Source organism: Ictidomys tridecemlineatus, chromosome 5, assembly GCF_052094955.1.
Source record: "Ictidomys tridecemlineatus isolate mIctTri1 chromosome 5, mIctTri1.hap1, whole genome shotgun sequence".
NCBI classification, from domain to species: domain Eukaryota; kingdom Metazoa; phylum Chordata; class Mammalia; order Rodentia; family Sciuridae; genus Ictidomys; species Ictidomys tridecemlineatus.
Genome location: NC_135481.1, coordinates 114,992,449 through 115,006,207, shown reverse-complemented (window position 1 = coordinate 115,006,207; position 13,759 = coordinate 114,992,449). Strand labels below are relative to the sequence as shown.

Sequence of the window (13,759 nt, the reverse complement as noted above, 5' to 3'; positions counted from 1 at the left end):
ATCCTGAAGAATAAAAGAGACACACCTGGCCAAAATCATATCTAATAATTCTCCTAATGGTGATATTCTAAAGCCAGAAGTGAAACTCAGGGGTGTCTTTACGTGTTTCTGATGGCCGTTCTGAAATCGCCTGTCACTGGGGCACTCCACACTCCTTTTGATGGCTGAGGAGTCCCCTCCATGACTAGAAAGTAACCGGAAGCTGTCAGTACCTCACTCCTTAAGGGGAGCATCCTGAGGACACTGTGATATGAAGGCCGTGTCCCTGGAGAGCTGGGGCAAGTCACCGCCCTCACAAGTCTCAGTATGCCCATCTGTGGGACAGTGCTGACCACTCCTCCCGCTTGGTGCCCAGGAGATGAGCTGGGCAGGTGGAAGCCAGAAGGGACACCGGGATGGCCACCCTCATCCTTGGGTCCATGCCCATGACTTGTGGCCTCCCAGAGTCATCACACCACGTCCTGGGCTCTGGGGCAGTGGGGATGGAGTCGGGGTGTGGGCCACCCTCCTGGGGCCCTGCTACTAACTGCTGTCCCCTGTCTTTCCCTCTGTAGGAAGGCCAAAAATTCTGGAGAAGCCATGTCCCTGGGCAGCCAGAGCCCACAGAGTGACTCCCTGACCCAGTTTGTGCAGCAGCCGGATGTGATGTATTTTATTCTCTTTCTCTGGCTCCTGGTCTACTGCCTCCTGCTCTTCCCGCAGCTGGATGTCAACAGGCTCTGATGTGTGTGTCTGGAGAATAAAAAAGACAGGCCCCTGACCAGGGTGGGGTCTTTTTACTTAATTTTGTTTTGTGTTGGGGGTGGGGGCCGCTTCTGCAGGTGGTGGAAGACCTGGGGGAGCCCAGGCCCCGCCCCCTGCTGTCCTGCTTTGCTCCTGTCCTTTCCCCTCCTTGGGGCCTGAGAGAGCACCTTTCCCCTTTGGCTGTGTGCTCAGAACTCAGGTGGCAGCCGCCTCCCTGGTGAGTCTTGTCCTTGTGCCTTGCTTGATCAGATGGTAAGCATCGTCACCCATATTCAGCCAACACCTGGATCTCGGCTCTCATGCATGCAGGTTTCTCAGGTCCTGGATGAACTCTAGTTACTTACCTCTCGGATGAAGGTCTGCCTGATGAGGAGGAGCGTGGGTCCCCTGGGGACCTTACCTGGAAGAACTTTCCTCCAAGTGCAGGTGTCTGGGTGAAGATGCAGGTCTGTGCACCTGCTGCAGTCTGGTGACTGGTTGCATTCTTTGGAGGAACCAAGCAGCACCAAGCCGCTGGCTCCCAGAAAGGGCACAGGGAATGGCAGAATCAAGGAAGAAGACCAAGGCTCTGTTGAGAGCCACAGCTCTTGCATTTCTCACCCTGGTTTTCTTGAAGGGTTGGAGGAGTGAGATGCATTTTTTTTTTTCCTGGTACTGGGGATTGAATCTGAGGGCACTCTGCTGCTGAGCCACACCCCCAGCCCTTTTTATTTTTTTGAGACAGAGTCTTGTGAAGTTGCTGAGGCTGACCTCCAACTTGTGTTCCTCCTGCCTCAGCCTCCTGAGTTGCTGGGATTTCAGTTGAATGTCACCATACCCAGTTGAGATGTATTTTTAATTTGCTTTTGCATTGATTGGTTGGAGTTAGAACTGTGACTTTTCAAATGAAAAATCATATTTTCTGCCAAGTGAAACCTAAGAGGGGCCAATCTAGACAACGTATTCAAAACGGAGCTCTAGCTGGCTCCCAGCAGGCGGAGACCCCACTCCCACTTTGCTGATCTTGTGTGAGACCTCGGGGCCCAGCTGGGCACTGTGAAAGGTCCTGAGGAGCTTGGAGGTGGCCAGGCTAAGAACAAGTGCCCACTGTGCTGCTTAAGAATGCTTTGGGGCTTGCTGGCCTCAGAATACCTGCTGTGGCCTTGGCACCGCTTGCCAGCCATCAAAATGGGTTTCTTGAAAAGTCTTTCTGGAAAGCTCCAGAGCCATGATGGAGTAGAGCAAAGCAGGTGGGCTGTAAGAAAAGACAAAGGCACTTCTCCCACCCCCCCATCATATCAGCCTGGTCCTGCTAAGACTCAGGTCAGTGAAGGCTGTTTAAGTTTCCTCTTGTCTCTGCCCTCCCCCTCAAGAGCACGCAAAGTTATGAACTCTTCCTTCCAAAGTTATGAACTCTTCCTTCCAAAGTTATGAACTCTTCCTTCCAAAGTTATGAACTCTACTCAGCAAAGGCTCAGGGAGCAGTTTGTCCAGCTGAACCCAGAGAGGCACAGATGTTGGCCAAGCTCACACAGCCCACCAGGAATAGACTTGTCATGAGCACCCTGATGCCCAGTCCAGAGCTGTTCCTTTTTGTAGGAAACTTCTACTGTGCACACGAATGTCCTGGTAAAATGACTAGGGAAAAAATGTTCTCATTCAAGCAAAACCAAATATTTGGGCACCTATCAAACTTTGTTATCTTTTAAAAAATATTTTCAACTTCTTTTTGTTGTCTTTTCCATGAGGAAGCTTTGTTTACCTTCAAGCCCAACCCCCATACCTTCTGGAACATTCTTCACACCTGTCAAGGCGTGTCATTTGACATACCAGCCTTGCTTTTACTCGGGGAATCCCATTCCTTCCTAGCAGTCCAAGGACTCTCTTCTTTCGAGCAGCAGGTCTCAGATACAGAGTTCCAGCAAAACTGAAAGAATTTACACAGCATGGTGGAGCCCCTAAGGCCAAAACTCGGCCTCTGTGCCATTCTGCCTCCCTTTCCCCCAAAGAATCTCAGCCTTCCAGGCAAAAGCTCTCGGAGCTTGGAGTGTCTCCATCTTGAAGGCCAGGAGCCCGTAGAAAATGAGCTAATTAATGAGCTTCCTGGCATCATCAGAAGTTCAGAGGTACGCATAATGAAGATTACGTGTGTGATATTTTATAACCCGGGGCACCTGGACGTCTCTGCCCATATTAAATGCCAAAGAAGAGCTGACCCAAATGTGAATCATTTTGCTTCACAGCTCTAGGCCTTGTTCAGAAGCTCTCTGCAGGCTCCCTCCCTCACCTCCTCTTTGAATGTTCTTTAAAACATCTAGTGGCAAGATGCCCAAAACTCATTTGGCTCAGGTTGGCAGTAAACTGATTTTTTAAAGGATAAAAAATTCATTTGAGTATAGGCTTATATGGAAGAAGGTGGTTATAACAGGCTGCTGGACAAGCCACCCCATTCCTTGGAGTGTTTTTTAATTAAAAAAAAAAAAAAGGACTATCAGGTTTTTAATGAGAACTAGCAGTTTCCTACGTTCTAGGCAACTTGCTCCTAGAAGTAACCATTTTGAACACTTTGAGCTGTTCTTCTAATATTTACCTTTGCACTTCTACATAACATGCTTACCCTTTATTCTTTTAATTTACTTAGAAACATCTACTGACCTGCTAATACTGCAGATGGAGGGGACACTCATGCCCAGACCCCATAGTTAGATCATGTTCTTTGGTGCATCCAGCATTGACACTGCCATGGGCTTGTCAGAGATGTTCACTCCTGAGCCACGTGGTCACTTCAGGCACATGGCTTTCCTAGTCACACTTCCTCCTAGATTCATATCCTCTCTCTGCCCTGCCCCACCCTCCCTCCCTGTCTCTCTTTGGAGTGTCATTCTTCAGTAACCCGAGAACAGGAACATGGAAAGTATATTGTTGCAAATATTTTGAGATTTTTTTTTGCATGACTTAAAATGCAAAATGCACTTGTGCAAATGTGGCTGAGCAGAGAACTGCAGGTACAAAATACACCCCGCCTCGCCACCTGTGGTTGTTGACCTCTGTGATGCCATTTGGACTCCCGTGTGACTTGGTTTTCTCCTCTCCCTGGAAACACTGAAGAATGCTTTGTTCTTGGTGTCCTGAACTGTCATGATGGTGTCACATCTTTGCTGTTATACTTTGTGCTGAGCCCTAAGAGAAAGTTCTTAAATTTTCTTGAAATTATTTACATTCTTTCGTTCTGATCTATCATTCCAATATAGGACCGCTCCAACTAATCTTCTAATGTTTTTACCTTTTTAATTTCTCATCTCTATTTTTTGATTTGCTTTCTGGAAAATATATTCAATTTTATGTTGATTTCCAAAACTGTTCATTGTTCTGGGTTTTGTTTTGTAGTGTTTTGTTCTTGATTCAGGAATGCAGATCCTATTGCCCTGTGGATGTTATGATAATAGGTTCTTTTCGTTGGTGTTGTTTTGTTTTGTACTGGGGATTGAATCCAGGGGCACTTTACCACTGAGTTACATCCCCAAACTTTTTTTTTTTTTTTTTTTTTGAGACAGGGTCTCCTAAGTTCCTGAGGCTGGCCTTGAACTTGTGATCCTCCTGCCTCAGCTTCCTGAGTTGCTGAGATGACAGGTGTGTGCCACCACGCCCGGCCAATAATAGTGCTTGGGAGGAAGTTCTTTTCTGCTCCCTGTATTGCTTTGGCTTCCTCTAAGTTTCCTTCCTCTTGTTTTGGTCTCTGTCTTTATCTTTCATGTTCCAAGTTTTTCTCTAGTATCTGGTGATTCTGTGGATCTATCTGTTCATGTTTAAAAGCGGATGCTCAGGAAGCTGTTTGGAAGCTGTGTGTCAACGAGTGGGTTTTCTCTAGTCCACGAGGACTGGACTTGTCTTTGGAGAATCCTGCATCAGTATTTGCACGTCCTTTCTCTGCGGCCTTATCCATTTCTTTAGAGAGCTTTTCACTCTTCCTCTGCCTGGGAAGAGGGACTCACACACGGGGCTGCTATTAGTCCATGAAATGCCCTTGTGCAGTTTTAAAAACAGGTGTCCCTCTGGGCAGAAACCACTTAGCCTGCCTGGCAGAGCCTACCCTTCATCCCTTTCTCTGGGAGGGTGCAGCCATGAGGTAGGGCAAAGCTTAAGGGAGAGCACAAGGTGGACTTCAACTCCTGCTTGCCCCCCCCCCCGGCCTGGGTGTCTGTTCGGTGCCACAACTGTAAGGCCATCTGCACCCAAGACCCATTGCGGTGCTGGAGTTCTGGCCCAGCAGGTGGTCTCAAGGCCAGTCAGTGGCTAGTCCACTAAGTTGCTCCCACCTTTGCTGTGTGTGGTGTCCCTGGGTTGGAGCTTCTCTTATTTCTCCACGGTGTAGGAGCAGAGGGGACATCTGGCTGCATGGGAGGGACAGGAGGCCTGGAAGTCCATAAATGTGCCTCTCTCCAACCCTGTGTCTCGCCCCCACCTTTCCTGGATGCCGCATGCGGTGGCTCAGTGGCCTCCCCCTATAGGCACCTGGTAATACCCCTCCGCCCTCCTCACTTCCCATCAGCTCTGCCCCTGCTGTGGATGGATTGGCGCCCAGGGCCTGCGGCTGCCTTCTCCCACCCTGGATCTTCATGGCTGTGCAGCTGTCTTTCCTTGGCTCTTATTTCTGTAGAGATTCATGATAGAAGAAGTGAGCCCTGTGCTCCGTACACTGTCTTGATCTGCAAACCCCTTTGAGTTTCCAATGGTTGACTTGGTGGCTCGCTGCTCTGCCAGCTGCTCTGTACCTTTCTGCATCTCCCTGAGGCCATAACAACATCTGGGTTGCTGATCTGTGCGATGCCCAGTAGAGGAGAGGGTGAGCTGACCCTCCGGCTCTGCTCAAGGCTGCCATTCAGGTGGCTCTGTCTTCCCCTTCCTTCCTCCGTTTCTGTCACTCGGCCCCAGTGAACCACCCTAGATCTCCGCATCTCACAAGGCCAGGCTGTGGGGTGGTGTTTCCAGGTTTTCTGGAAGTAGACCACGCTGGTGTTTGCCAACGAACAAACAGGGTCCTCTGCGGGCTGGAGTATGGAACATGAGCCGGATTTCCTCATAGGAGTGTGCGCCACAGCTGGTGATCACAGAGCTGTTGGGGACAGCCTGGCCACACCTGATCTCTCTGGTCAGATGAGCTTCCCCCAGAGGTCAGCCCCAGTAAGTACACCCTCATGGCTCCATGAGCTGCCACCCAGGACATGGCTTCCCTGCTCCTGGGGTTCAGCATACTTCCCCGACCCCCCTCCTGAGGCGGCTCACTTGCCCTTCACAAGGGTGACATACGTGGGACAGCCACAGGGGTCACGTGAGGGCTCAGCACCTCCTATAAGGAATGAGGAGGCTGTGATGGGAGGATTGCAGGAGCCCGAGCTCAAGATCAGTCTGGGCAACACAGTGAGACCCCATTACAAAAATAAATAAAACTAAAGATCAACTCATCACCCTGCTAACTAGTGACTCTGGGATGACCATTTGCATTTCCAATTAAGTTTTCTACAAACTTTTAGCCTCCAACAGAAGCCAGAGTAAATGAGTAGAGACGGTGTCCTTCTGGGTGTCAGAAGCAGTCACGGATGCTTTGGAGAGGAAACTTCTTTCTGTGATTCTATCCTCAGAGTGACGTGAAGTCTTTCACACCAGCTTAGTTTTCCCAGCGCTCCAGCCGGGCTCCAGAGCCTGCTGGAGCATTGAGACCTGACCCTCTCTCCTTCCTGCTGGAGAGACTGCCCTGGGTCTGCACCAAATGGCCCACCTGGACTCTTCCATGGAGCTCCACACCCTGAAGTCCCAGAAAAGGGTTTTGCCGGAGCTTCAAAAGCTTCTCGGCAGCAGTTTTTCCAGGAACAAGGGTGTGCGGGTCTCTGCAAGGCCCAACGTGTTCTCTTCCCCAGCCCTACACGGTCCCTGCTGACACCCCATTTAGGGAAGGTAGAGCATCCCCGGGCTACAGCTGCAGTTTGCATCTGCCACCAGCCCAACCAGCAGTGTGGGGGCTGCTCTAAGGACAAGGCCCAGGACCTAGGATGGGCGGTAGAAGTTGGGAGTTGGTGCTGGTGGAATCTTGTTTATTTGCTAAAAACTGCCACAGCGTGTTTCCCTTACCCAGTTGGCCACAGTGGAGGAGTAGAAAGGAGACATGGCCTCGCTGGTGCTCTGGGGAGCTTGAGGGGCCTTTGTGCCCCTGCCTCTCTCCAGGCTTCCCCCAGGTGGTGGAAGTGAGCCCACGGCTGAGGACCCTGGGCTTCGCAGGAGTTGCCTGGGGCCCCTCTACTTCCCTGGCATGCGGGCCCCAGTGAGCACCAGCCCTCCTGGCCCTGGTTTGTAAGAGCCCCTCAGTGGCCTTGGCCTTTGGTGGCCTTGGCCTTGCCGTTCTCCCTGGCTGTGTAAAGGACAGGGCTTGTGGTGAGCTGGGCGTGGCCTCGGAGGCTGAGCTCCTGGTTCTCAGGGAGTTGGCAGAAGTTACCAGAGCCCTTGAGCTGCCTTTCCAGGGTTGGAAGCCTCTGCAGTGCCGAGAAGGCTGACTTGGTTGTGTTCAGAGCCTGTTCTGAGGTTCTTGCTCAAAACACCAGGCAAACAGTTCTGCCCAGCCCCGACCATAGCAGCCGTGCACCAGGAAACACTCTCATCAGGGAAAAAGACAACCAGTATTTTGTGCTCGCTGGTCAAGCTGTTTTTAAATACACACAGGCCTCCACACCCGCAGCCTGATGCTGCTGCTAACCTGTTTAACTCTTTGACATGCTCATGTCCTATCTAGCTTCAGCTAACCAGGCCGTCCTTAAATGAACCTTTTCTTGTTTTTTTTTCTACCCGTCCTTTCTTCCTTCCCTGGGAGGCACATACAATAGGGAAAGTGGGCATATTGGGAAGTCAACCAGATCTAGATCTGTGTCCTCGCTGTCACCCGATGCCTGGGTGACCTCGGGCAGATTGACCGCTGAGCTGGTTGGCAGTGTAGGCCCTCAGCACACATTTCTCAAAGAACAAATACCTTCCTTGCGAGCTATAAAAAATATATATAAAGTTGCAGCCTGCTCAGTAGCTGCCAGTTCCCCATTTCCCTCCTCTCCAAGCGCTGGCTACATCTGCTTGCCAACATTCCGTTACCCAAGGCTTCTGTCCATCTCTCTCCAGTTCACCGCCCTATTGCTGGCTGCCCTGCTCCTCATCCAGCTGAGGAAGTTGAAGCCATTGTGTATTCATTGATGGGAACCTCCCAACAATCATGGGAGGAAACTAAAGCACAGGCCGGAAGAATAACAAGGTCACATCCTGGAGCTAGTAAGTCGCAGAACCAGGAATGTAGGGCTTATTTTCAGACATTAATGTTCACAGTTAACATCACTGCTTAGGAAAGAAAGCGATCCCCCTAATGAAGTTCTGATCCTTCGTGACACTGGCCTAGTTGGACCAGTGTTGGATGGACATCCTCTGTACTGGGAAGGTGGACATGTGTAGAAATCACACTGCTGTTTCCTTCCTTGAAGCCTTCTCCCCAGTCCCCAGGTTTTCACACTGGGACTCCCAAACCCAACTGCTTAAATCTCTCCTTCAGAAATTCATTGTTTAGCCTACAGCTGCAAATTTGCAACCAAAATTTCTGCCTCTGAACAGCCTTTACCAATGAAGTCTCAGTCTCTAGTATCAAACACAGTTCATCAGTGACTTGAGTTTAATGGTACCTCCTGTCCCTAATGGTTCCTCTCTCCCGCACATGATTTTCAGAGTCGAAACGAGGTTTTCTCCTTTGAAAATCCAAGCAGAAAAGGCACAGGTGGAGCATAATTTAAAATGGTGGCTGAAGACCATGAGTGACTTAAATGAAGTCATCATTGGTTGGGGTCTCAGATAGGGATCATTTTTTTAAGTTTAAAAGTCATGATTTTTGCATTGTTATCAAAAAAAAAGAAAAGATGCCATTTGATAGGTTTATGCTATTTGTCACTGCTTCTTCTAGTTGCATCAAAAGTCAATAGCACATTATCTGTAAGACCATGCTGTGAGGAACGATAGCCACAGGACAATGGTATTCCTAAATGTCTTGCAACAGTCGAGATACTTTTGAAAGGAATCTGAGGGAGCCTGCAGTCTAGAGAGCTGACATTGCCCAAAGTGAGACATCCTTGGCCCGGGCCTCAGCGACCCACATCCTAGTCAGGGCTCACCTGCAGACACCCTGGATATTCCCTGACCTCTCTAGGTTAGATATTGGAAGACTTCTTATAAAAAGTTCTTTCTAGGTTTAAAAATCCAAAGGTTGGCAAGATAGTTCATTGTGTTTATTTCTGTGTTGATCTCAACAAGTGGCCTAGGTGCTGGAAATGTGCACTTCTGTATATAAGTGAACGCCAAAGCTCGGAGCATTGCTTCCTGTTCGTATCTGACAAAGGGTGCCTTAGGGAAGAGTTTGCAATAGCAGAAGGTCATCTGGTAGAAGGTTTGGGATGAAAGTTTGGAGTAGAACCTGGGGACCTGCTTCCTTGGGCTCCCAGAACTAATTTGGTCTCCTTAAGTTAAAATAGCAGCTGACGCGGTTTCCCAGGGGATTTCTTTTAAATTAAAAAATTCAGCTGCAGAAATAAATAGCTGTACCCAACCGGACCTTTCCACTTTTGGCCTCTGTCCTCTTTTTCTAGTAGTGACTCAAAAAGGCTCAATTTCTGCTCAGAGTCAGAGCTGTTTGCATTTGAGATCCCTCAAGCCTGGGCTGGCCTGTGGAGGGAGCAGCTGTCTGTGTCAAGACCCCTGCTCTTTGCCCTTGAGATTGGACCAAGATGCTGCCTGTTATCACTTGCTCTGGCCAGCCCTACTGTACACTGTTGGACCAGGTTAAACCTGGAGATGGGTTTCTTCAGAGCTATTATCCTGGAGGTTAACAGGTATTTCGTTTGGGGGGAATCTGTGATATATTTAGCAGATTTCATGTTTCTTTAATGATATGGCAGGACTTCACTGTGTCTGAAAACTTTTACTGAGAGCTTCAGGAGAAATATGGAGGAAAAAAAGTGAAATGTTATTTTGTAGTACAAGGATTATTTTGTCTATTTAGAGTATATATATGGCTGTAGCTTTGTAAAAAAAAGGGATCTTTGATTAAAAAATTGTATGAATGTGCACTCTTATTTATTGATTATTGTAAATTAAGATATAAATGGCTATTTGCATAATTTATCCCTGTGGGAAATTAACTGGAGTATTTGTTATTTGACAGTTTTCTATCAAGGAATATAGGCTTGGTGCTACAATGAATGATCTTGTGAAATTTCATGTATTCTTATGAAAATTTTTGGATATAAATTTCTTGAAATGACTGTCTCATTGATAACATTTATTTCCGTGTGTGTGTGTGTGTGTGTGTGTGTGTGTGTGTGTGTGTGTGTGTTTACAACCAGAAATGACAGTGCCTTTCCTTTGAAATAGTACTTTATGGGCTGGGGTTGTGGCTCAGTGGTAGAGCACTTGCCTCACACATGTGAAGTACTGGGTTCGATCCTCAGTGCCACATAAAAATAAATAAATAAAGATATTGTGTCCATCTACAACTAAAAAATACTCTAAAAACAAGCAAGCAAGCAAGAAATAATACTTTACCCAGTCGAGGTGAACTAGTGGCCTTGGAGTCGTAGGGAATGTTCTTAAACTGTACTAACTGGCTTTGAGCTTTTGCATGTGAAGCTCCAAGAAGAAATAATAGTGGCATTTCGTCCGTCAGTGTCTACGGGAATTTGTCCCAGGAATCCCCTCACCTAGCAAAATCCTTGGACACTCAAGCTCCTTCTAACTGGCTGGTATTTGCATACAAACTATGCCCTTCTCCACCCCCTTATACTTAAATCATCTCCAGATTACTTATAGCAGCTAATCCAATGTAAAGGCTTAGTGAGGAATTGCTATACTGTATTCTTAAGGAGATTATGTTGAGGAAAGTTTGTGGTTCAAAAAAGATGTAATTTTAAAGATATATATTTATATCACTATAAATAAATATATTATTGTAAATATATGTGTGTACAGGCACACACATATATTTTTTTCTTTTAACCCCAGTGGGTTGAATCTTCGGATTCAGGACCCACAGGGGCCGGGGGCCGGCTGCAGTAGCAATGGTGGCTGCTTGGCTCTGGAGATTGACGCCCTGGGTTTGAATCCTGGCTCTGTCGTTCATGAGCCACGTGACCTACAGTAAATTATTATCATTGCCTGGATTTTCTAGAAAATAAAGCCTGGGTCAAAGCTCACGTGGTGAGGCATCTTTGGGGGCTGCTTTGGTGAAAGCACAGTGAGCAAGGCCAGGGACGTGGAAGAGGAGTTTAGGGACACAGAGCAGGCAAGTCAGTTGGGGCCTTGTGGGATGTGGCAAGGACTCTGACCTTTACCCTGGGATCCACTGGAGGGTTTTGAGGATGTGTCAACTCACATTTAACAGGCCAACCCTGGCTGTCATGAGAACAGGGGCAGAGCCCAGGGCCCCCCAGGATTCTGTGGCAATGATGCAAGAAAGAGCTGGCCAGGAGGCAGCCCCGGGGTGGGGCAGCCAGGTCCCTGAGCGAGCTCTGGATGGATTCTGAAAGGTGGTCCTTCGGGTTTGCTGATGGATGGGGTCTGGGGGTCGGGAGTCTCTGGGTTTGGGCCTGAGCAGCTGGAAGGGTGGCAGCACAGCTCACTGAGATGGGAAACATGAGGAGCAGACGAGGGCGGAGGTTGGGAGTCAGCGGTGCTGAGCTGGGGACACCAGTTAGGCCTCCTTGCCCTCACCTGCCTGGGGAGGTGCCTCGCCTGTCCACACTGTGCGGGGCCAGCCCCTGACCCTGAGTGGTCTGCTGCTGTGCCAAGATTGGGGCGTGGGAATGGCAATCAGGTTTGGGAATCCCAGGTCCCCAGTGTACCCAAGGCTGCCATCCCGTGTCCCCTCATTGGCCTCTCTGTCCTCGTCCCTCCCCTGCTCCTCCTGCCTTCACTACCTGCCACCTCTACATTTTCAGTGTTTCTAATAGACATCGGGGCCGTCACAAACCTCCCTTAACCTTGTGACCGTCCGATCATCTGGCCACATTAAAGAGAGAGAGACAGACGGGGCGAATACAGCAAAAGAAGACAAATCCAGCAATTCGGTGGTCAGATCTGTGACTAGCTGTGCATGATTGTGTTTCAGCTCGGTGGCGTGGGTCTCGTTCAGGACAGACTGGCTATGCCATAGGACATGGCAGGTGTGAAGATAGAGTGATATTTTCTATTAATTACTGTAACATTAGGGACTGGTTCCAGCTGCATGAGACAGACCCCCCCCCAAAAAAAAAAAATCAATGGCTTAAATGCTCAAGCTTATTTCCTCTCAAGAGAGAGGCACTGGACCAGGTACGGCAGCTGCCTGCCCTCCTTGCTGCTTCCAGAGCTGCTCCAGTGGGTCACCCCAGACTTGTCCCCATGGTCCAAAATGGTGACTACACACCCAAACAACAGAACCAGTTTCCTTGCTGCAGAGTGTAGGAACAGCAGTCACGAGCTGCCCCTGTCCTGGAAGGTGCCCAGAGGAACTGCACAGCACATCAGCCATGTCATTGTCTGAGCTCAGCCACTGGCCATGGCTGCTCGGCGGGAAGGACCTTGCCCTTTGGCTGGACACAAGGCCAAGTGCATTACAAATGAGGGAGGTGGTGGGCACAGGCAGCTAGTAGGCTGGGAGACGCTTGCTTGGGTCCTGGTTATCAGGGGTTGGCCAGCTGTGGGCAGCTCGTGGGAGGCCTGCTGGACTCACGGGGCTGTGCTGTGGGTAGAGATAGGACTGAGGGGGAAAGTCCATTCTCAGCTGAAGTCACCCAGGAGCTGGCGAGGAAGACGATGCACAAGGAACATGACTACGCCTTGCCAAGCACTGTCCCCGCTGCTAGCCCACAGACACAGTCAAGACTCCCTTGAGTGCTATGGGGTGGTGTGTCCTGCCCATGAGAAGGGCGAGCCCGGAAAAAAATGCATAAATGAAGATACCAATGCAGAGCTGGAACAGAAGCCTGGCGCTGCTGGAACCGTCCCTGAAAGCAACCCCTGGCTCGTATTCTCTTGGGGCTCACAGACATCCCAGAGGAAGAGCGGCTGCCAGGGGGCTGGTCTGGTGCCCGCACCCTGCGCTGGGCAGAAAATTGGCCAGGAGAGCCTCCTCCTTCCTCTTGACCCAGCAGTCAAGCGTCAGGGACCTCAGACAAGCTGCGACTTGCCCAAACCTCCGTTTCCCTGGACTCTGAGATGGAGATCACAGCGGAGCCCTGCTGGGCACTGAAATGAGCTCCTGTCTATAGAACACCCAGGGGGTGAACCAAACCAGTGTCTGGGCCATGACAATGGCGCCTCTTCCTTTCCCTCTGAAGCTTGGCCCCCTCCCTTGCCCGGGAGTCATCATTCCCAGGTTTTTCCTGGCTCTTCCATAACCCTGGGAAGGTTCCTGATAGCCTGGAATTTTCTAGACTGGCAGCCTTCCCACAGTGCAGTCTTCTCTGGCCCAACGACCCCACCAGTGGGGCCCCAAGCCCTGGCAGTTGGAGAGCTTCCTAAAACCTGGGAAGGGCTTCCCAAAATCAAAGATCATGGAGAGAAATTAAAGTAAGACTTCCCAAACTGTGTGGGATGAAGGGCTTTAAGAAGAAGGGGTTCCAATTTGTGGCGGACCAATATTTCTGTAAAATTCAGTGAAAATGATCTGAAAAGAATTGAAATTTTAAAAATGACAATACAAATCCCCAATTTTTCTTACTTAGTCAATGTACATAAAATGATGCCCTTAGCATCTCGGGAAAGTGTCTACATGCTTGCTGTCAATTAGTGACCTTATCTTGTGAAGACCCCAAAACCCACAGAGATTGAGAAACCACATTTTAAGAGGTATTGCCTTGAATAGTCTGTACTTTCTACTTTCTAAAGGAAGTCGGGCTCTTCTTCTTTTTTTCAAGACAAGCAAAGCTCTGTTGTGTGACATTAGATACTAGAGAGAAGCCACTACTTCCCTAAGTTCCATGTCCCA

General features: G+C 49.3%; 1 protein-coding gene across 2 annotated transcripts in view; it reads left to right on the top strand.

The window, feature by feature from the left end:
- Window positions 1-10,058, top strand: part of Clmn (calmin) — a 97,170-nt gene extending 87,112 nt beyond the window's left edge. The window contains exon 13 of one of the 2 annotated variants that reach the window (XM_078050802.1): window positions 555-10,058. In XM_078050802.1, coding sequence (XP_077906928.1) covers window positions 555-723 — 169 coding nt within the window. In that variant the 3' untranslated portion in view covers window positions 724-10,058. The remainder of the gene's footprint in view (window positions 1-554) is intronic. The other variant, XM_078050801.1, reaches the window with a different exon arrangement.
- The last annotated feature ends 3,701 nt before the right edge of the window (window positions 10,059-13,759 follow it).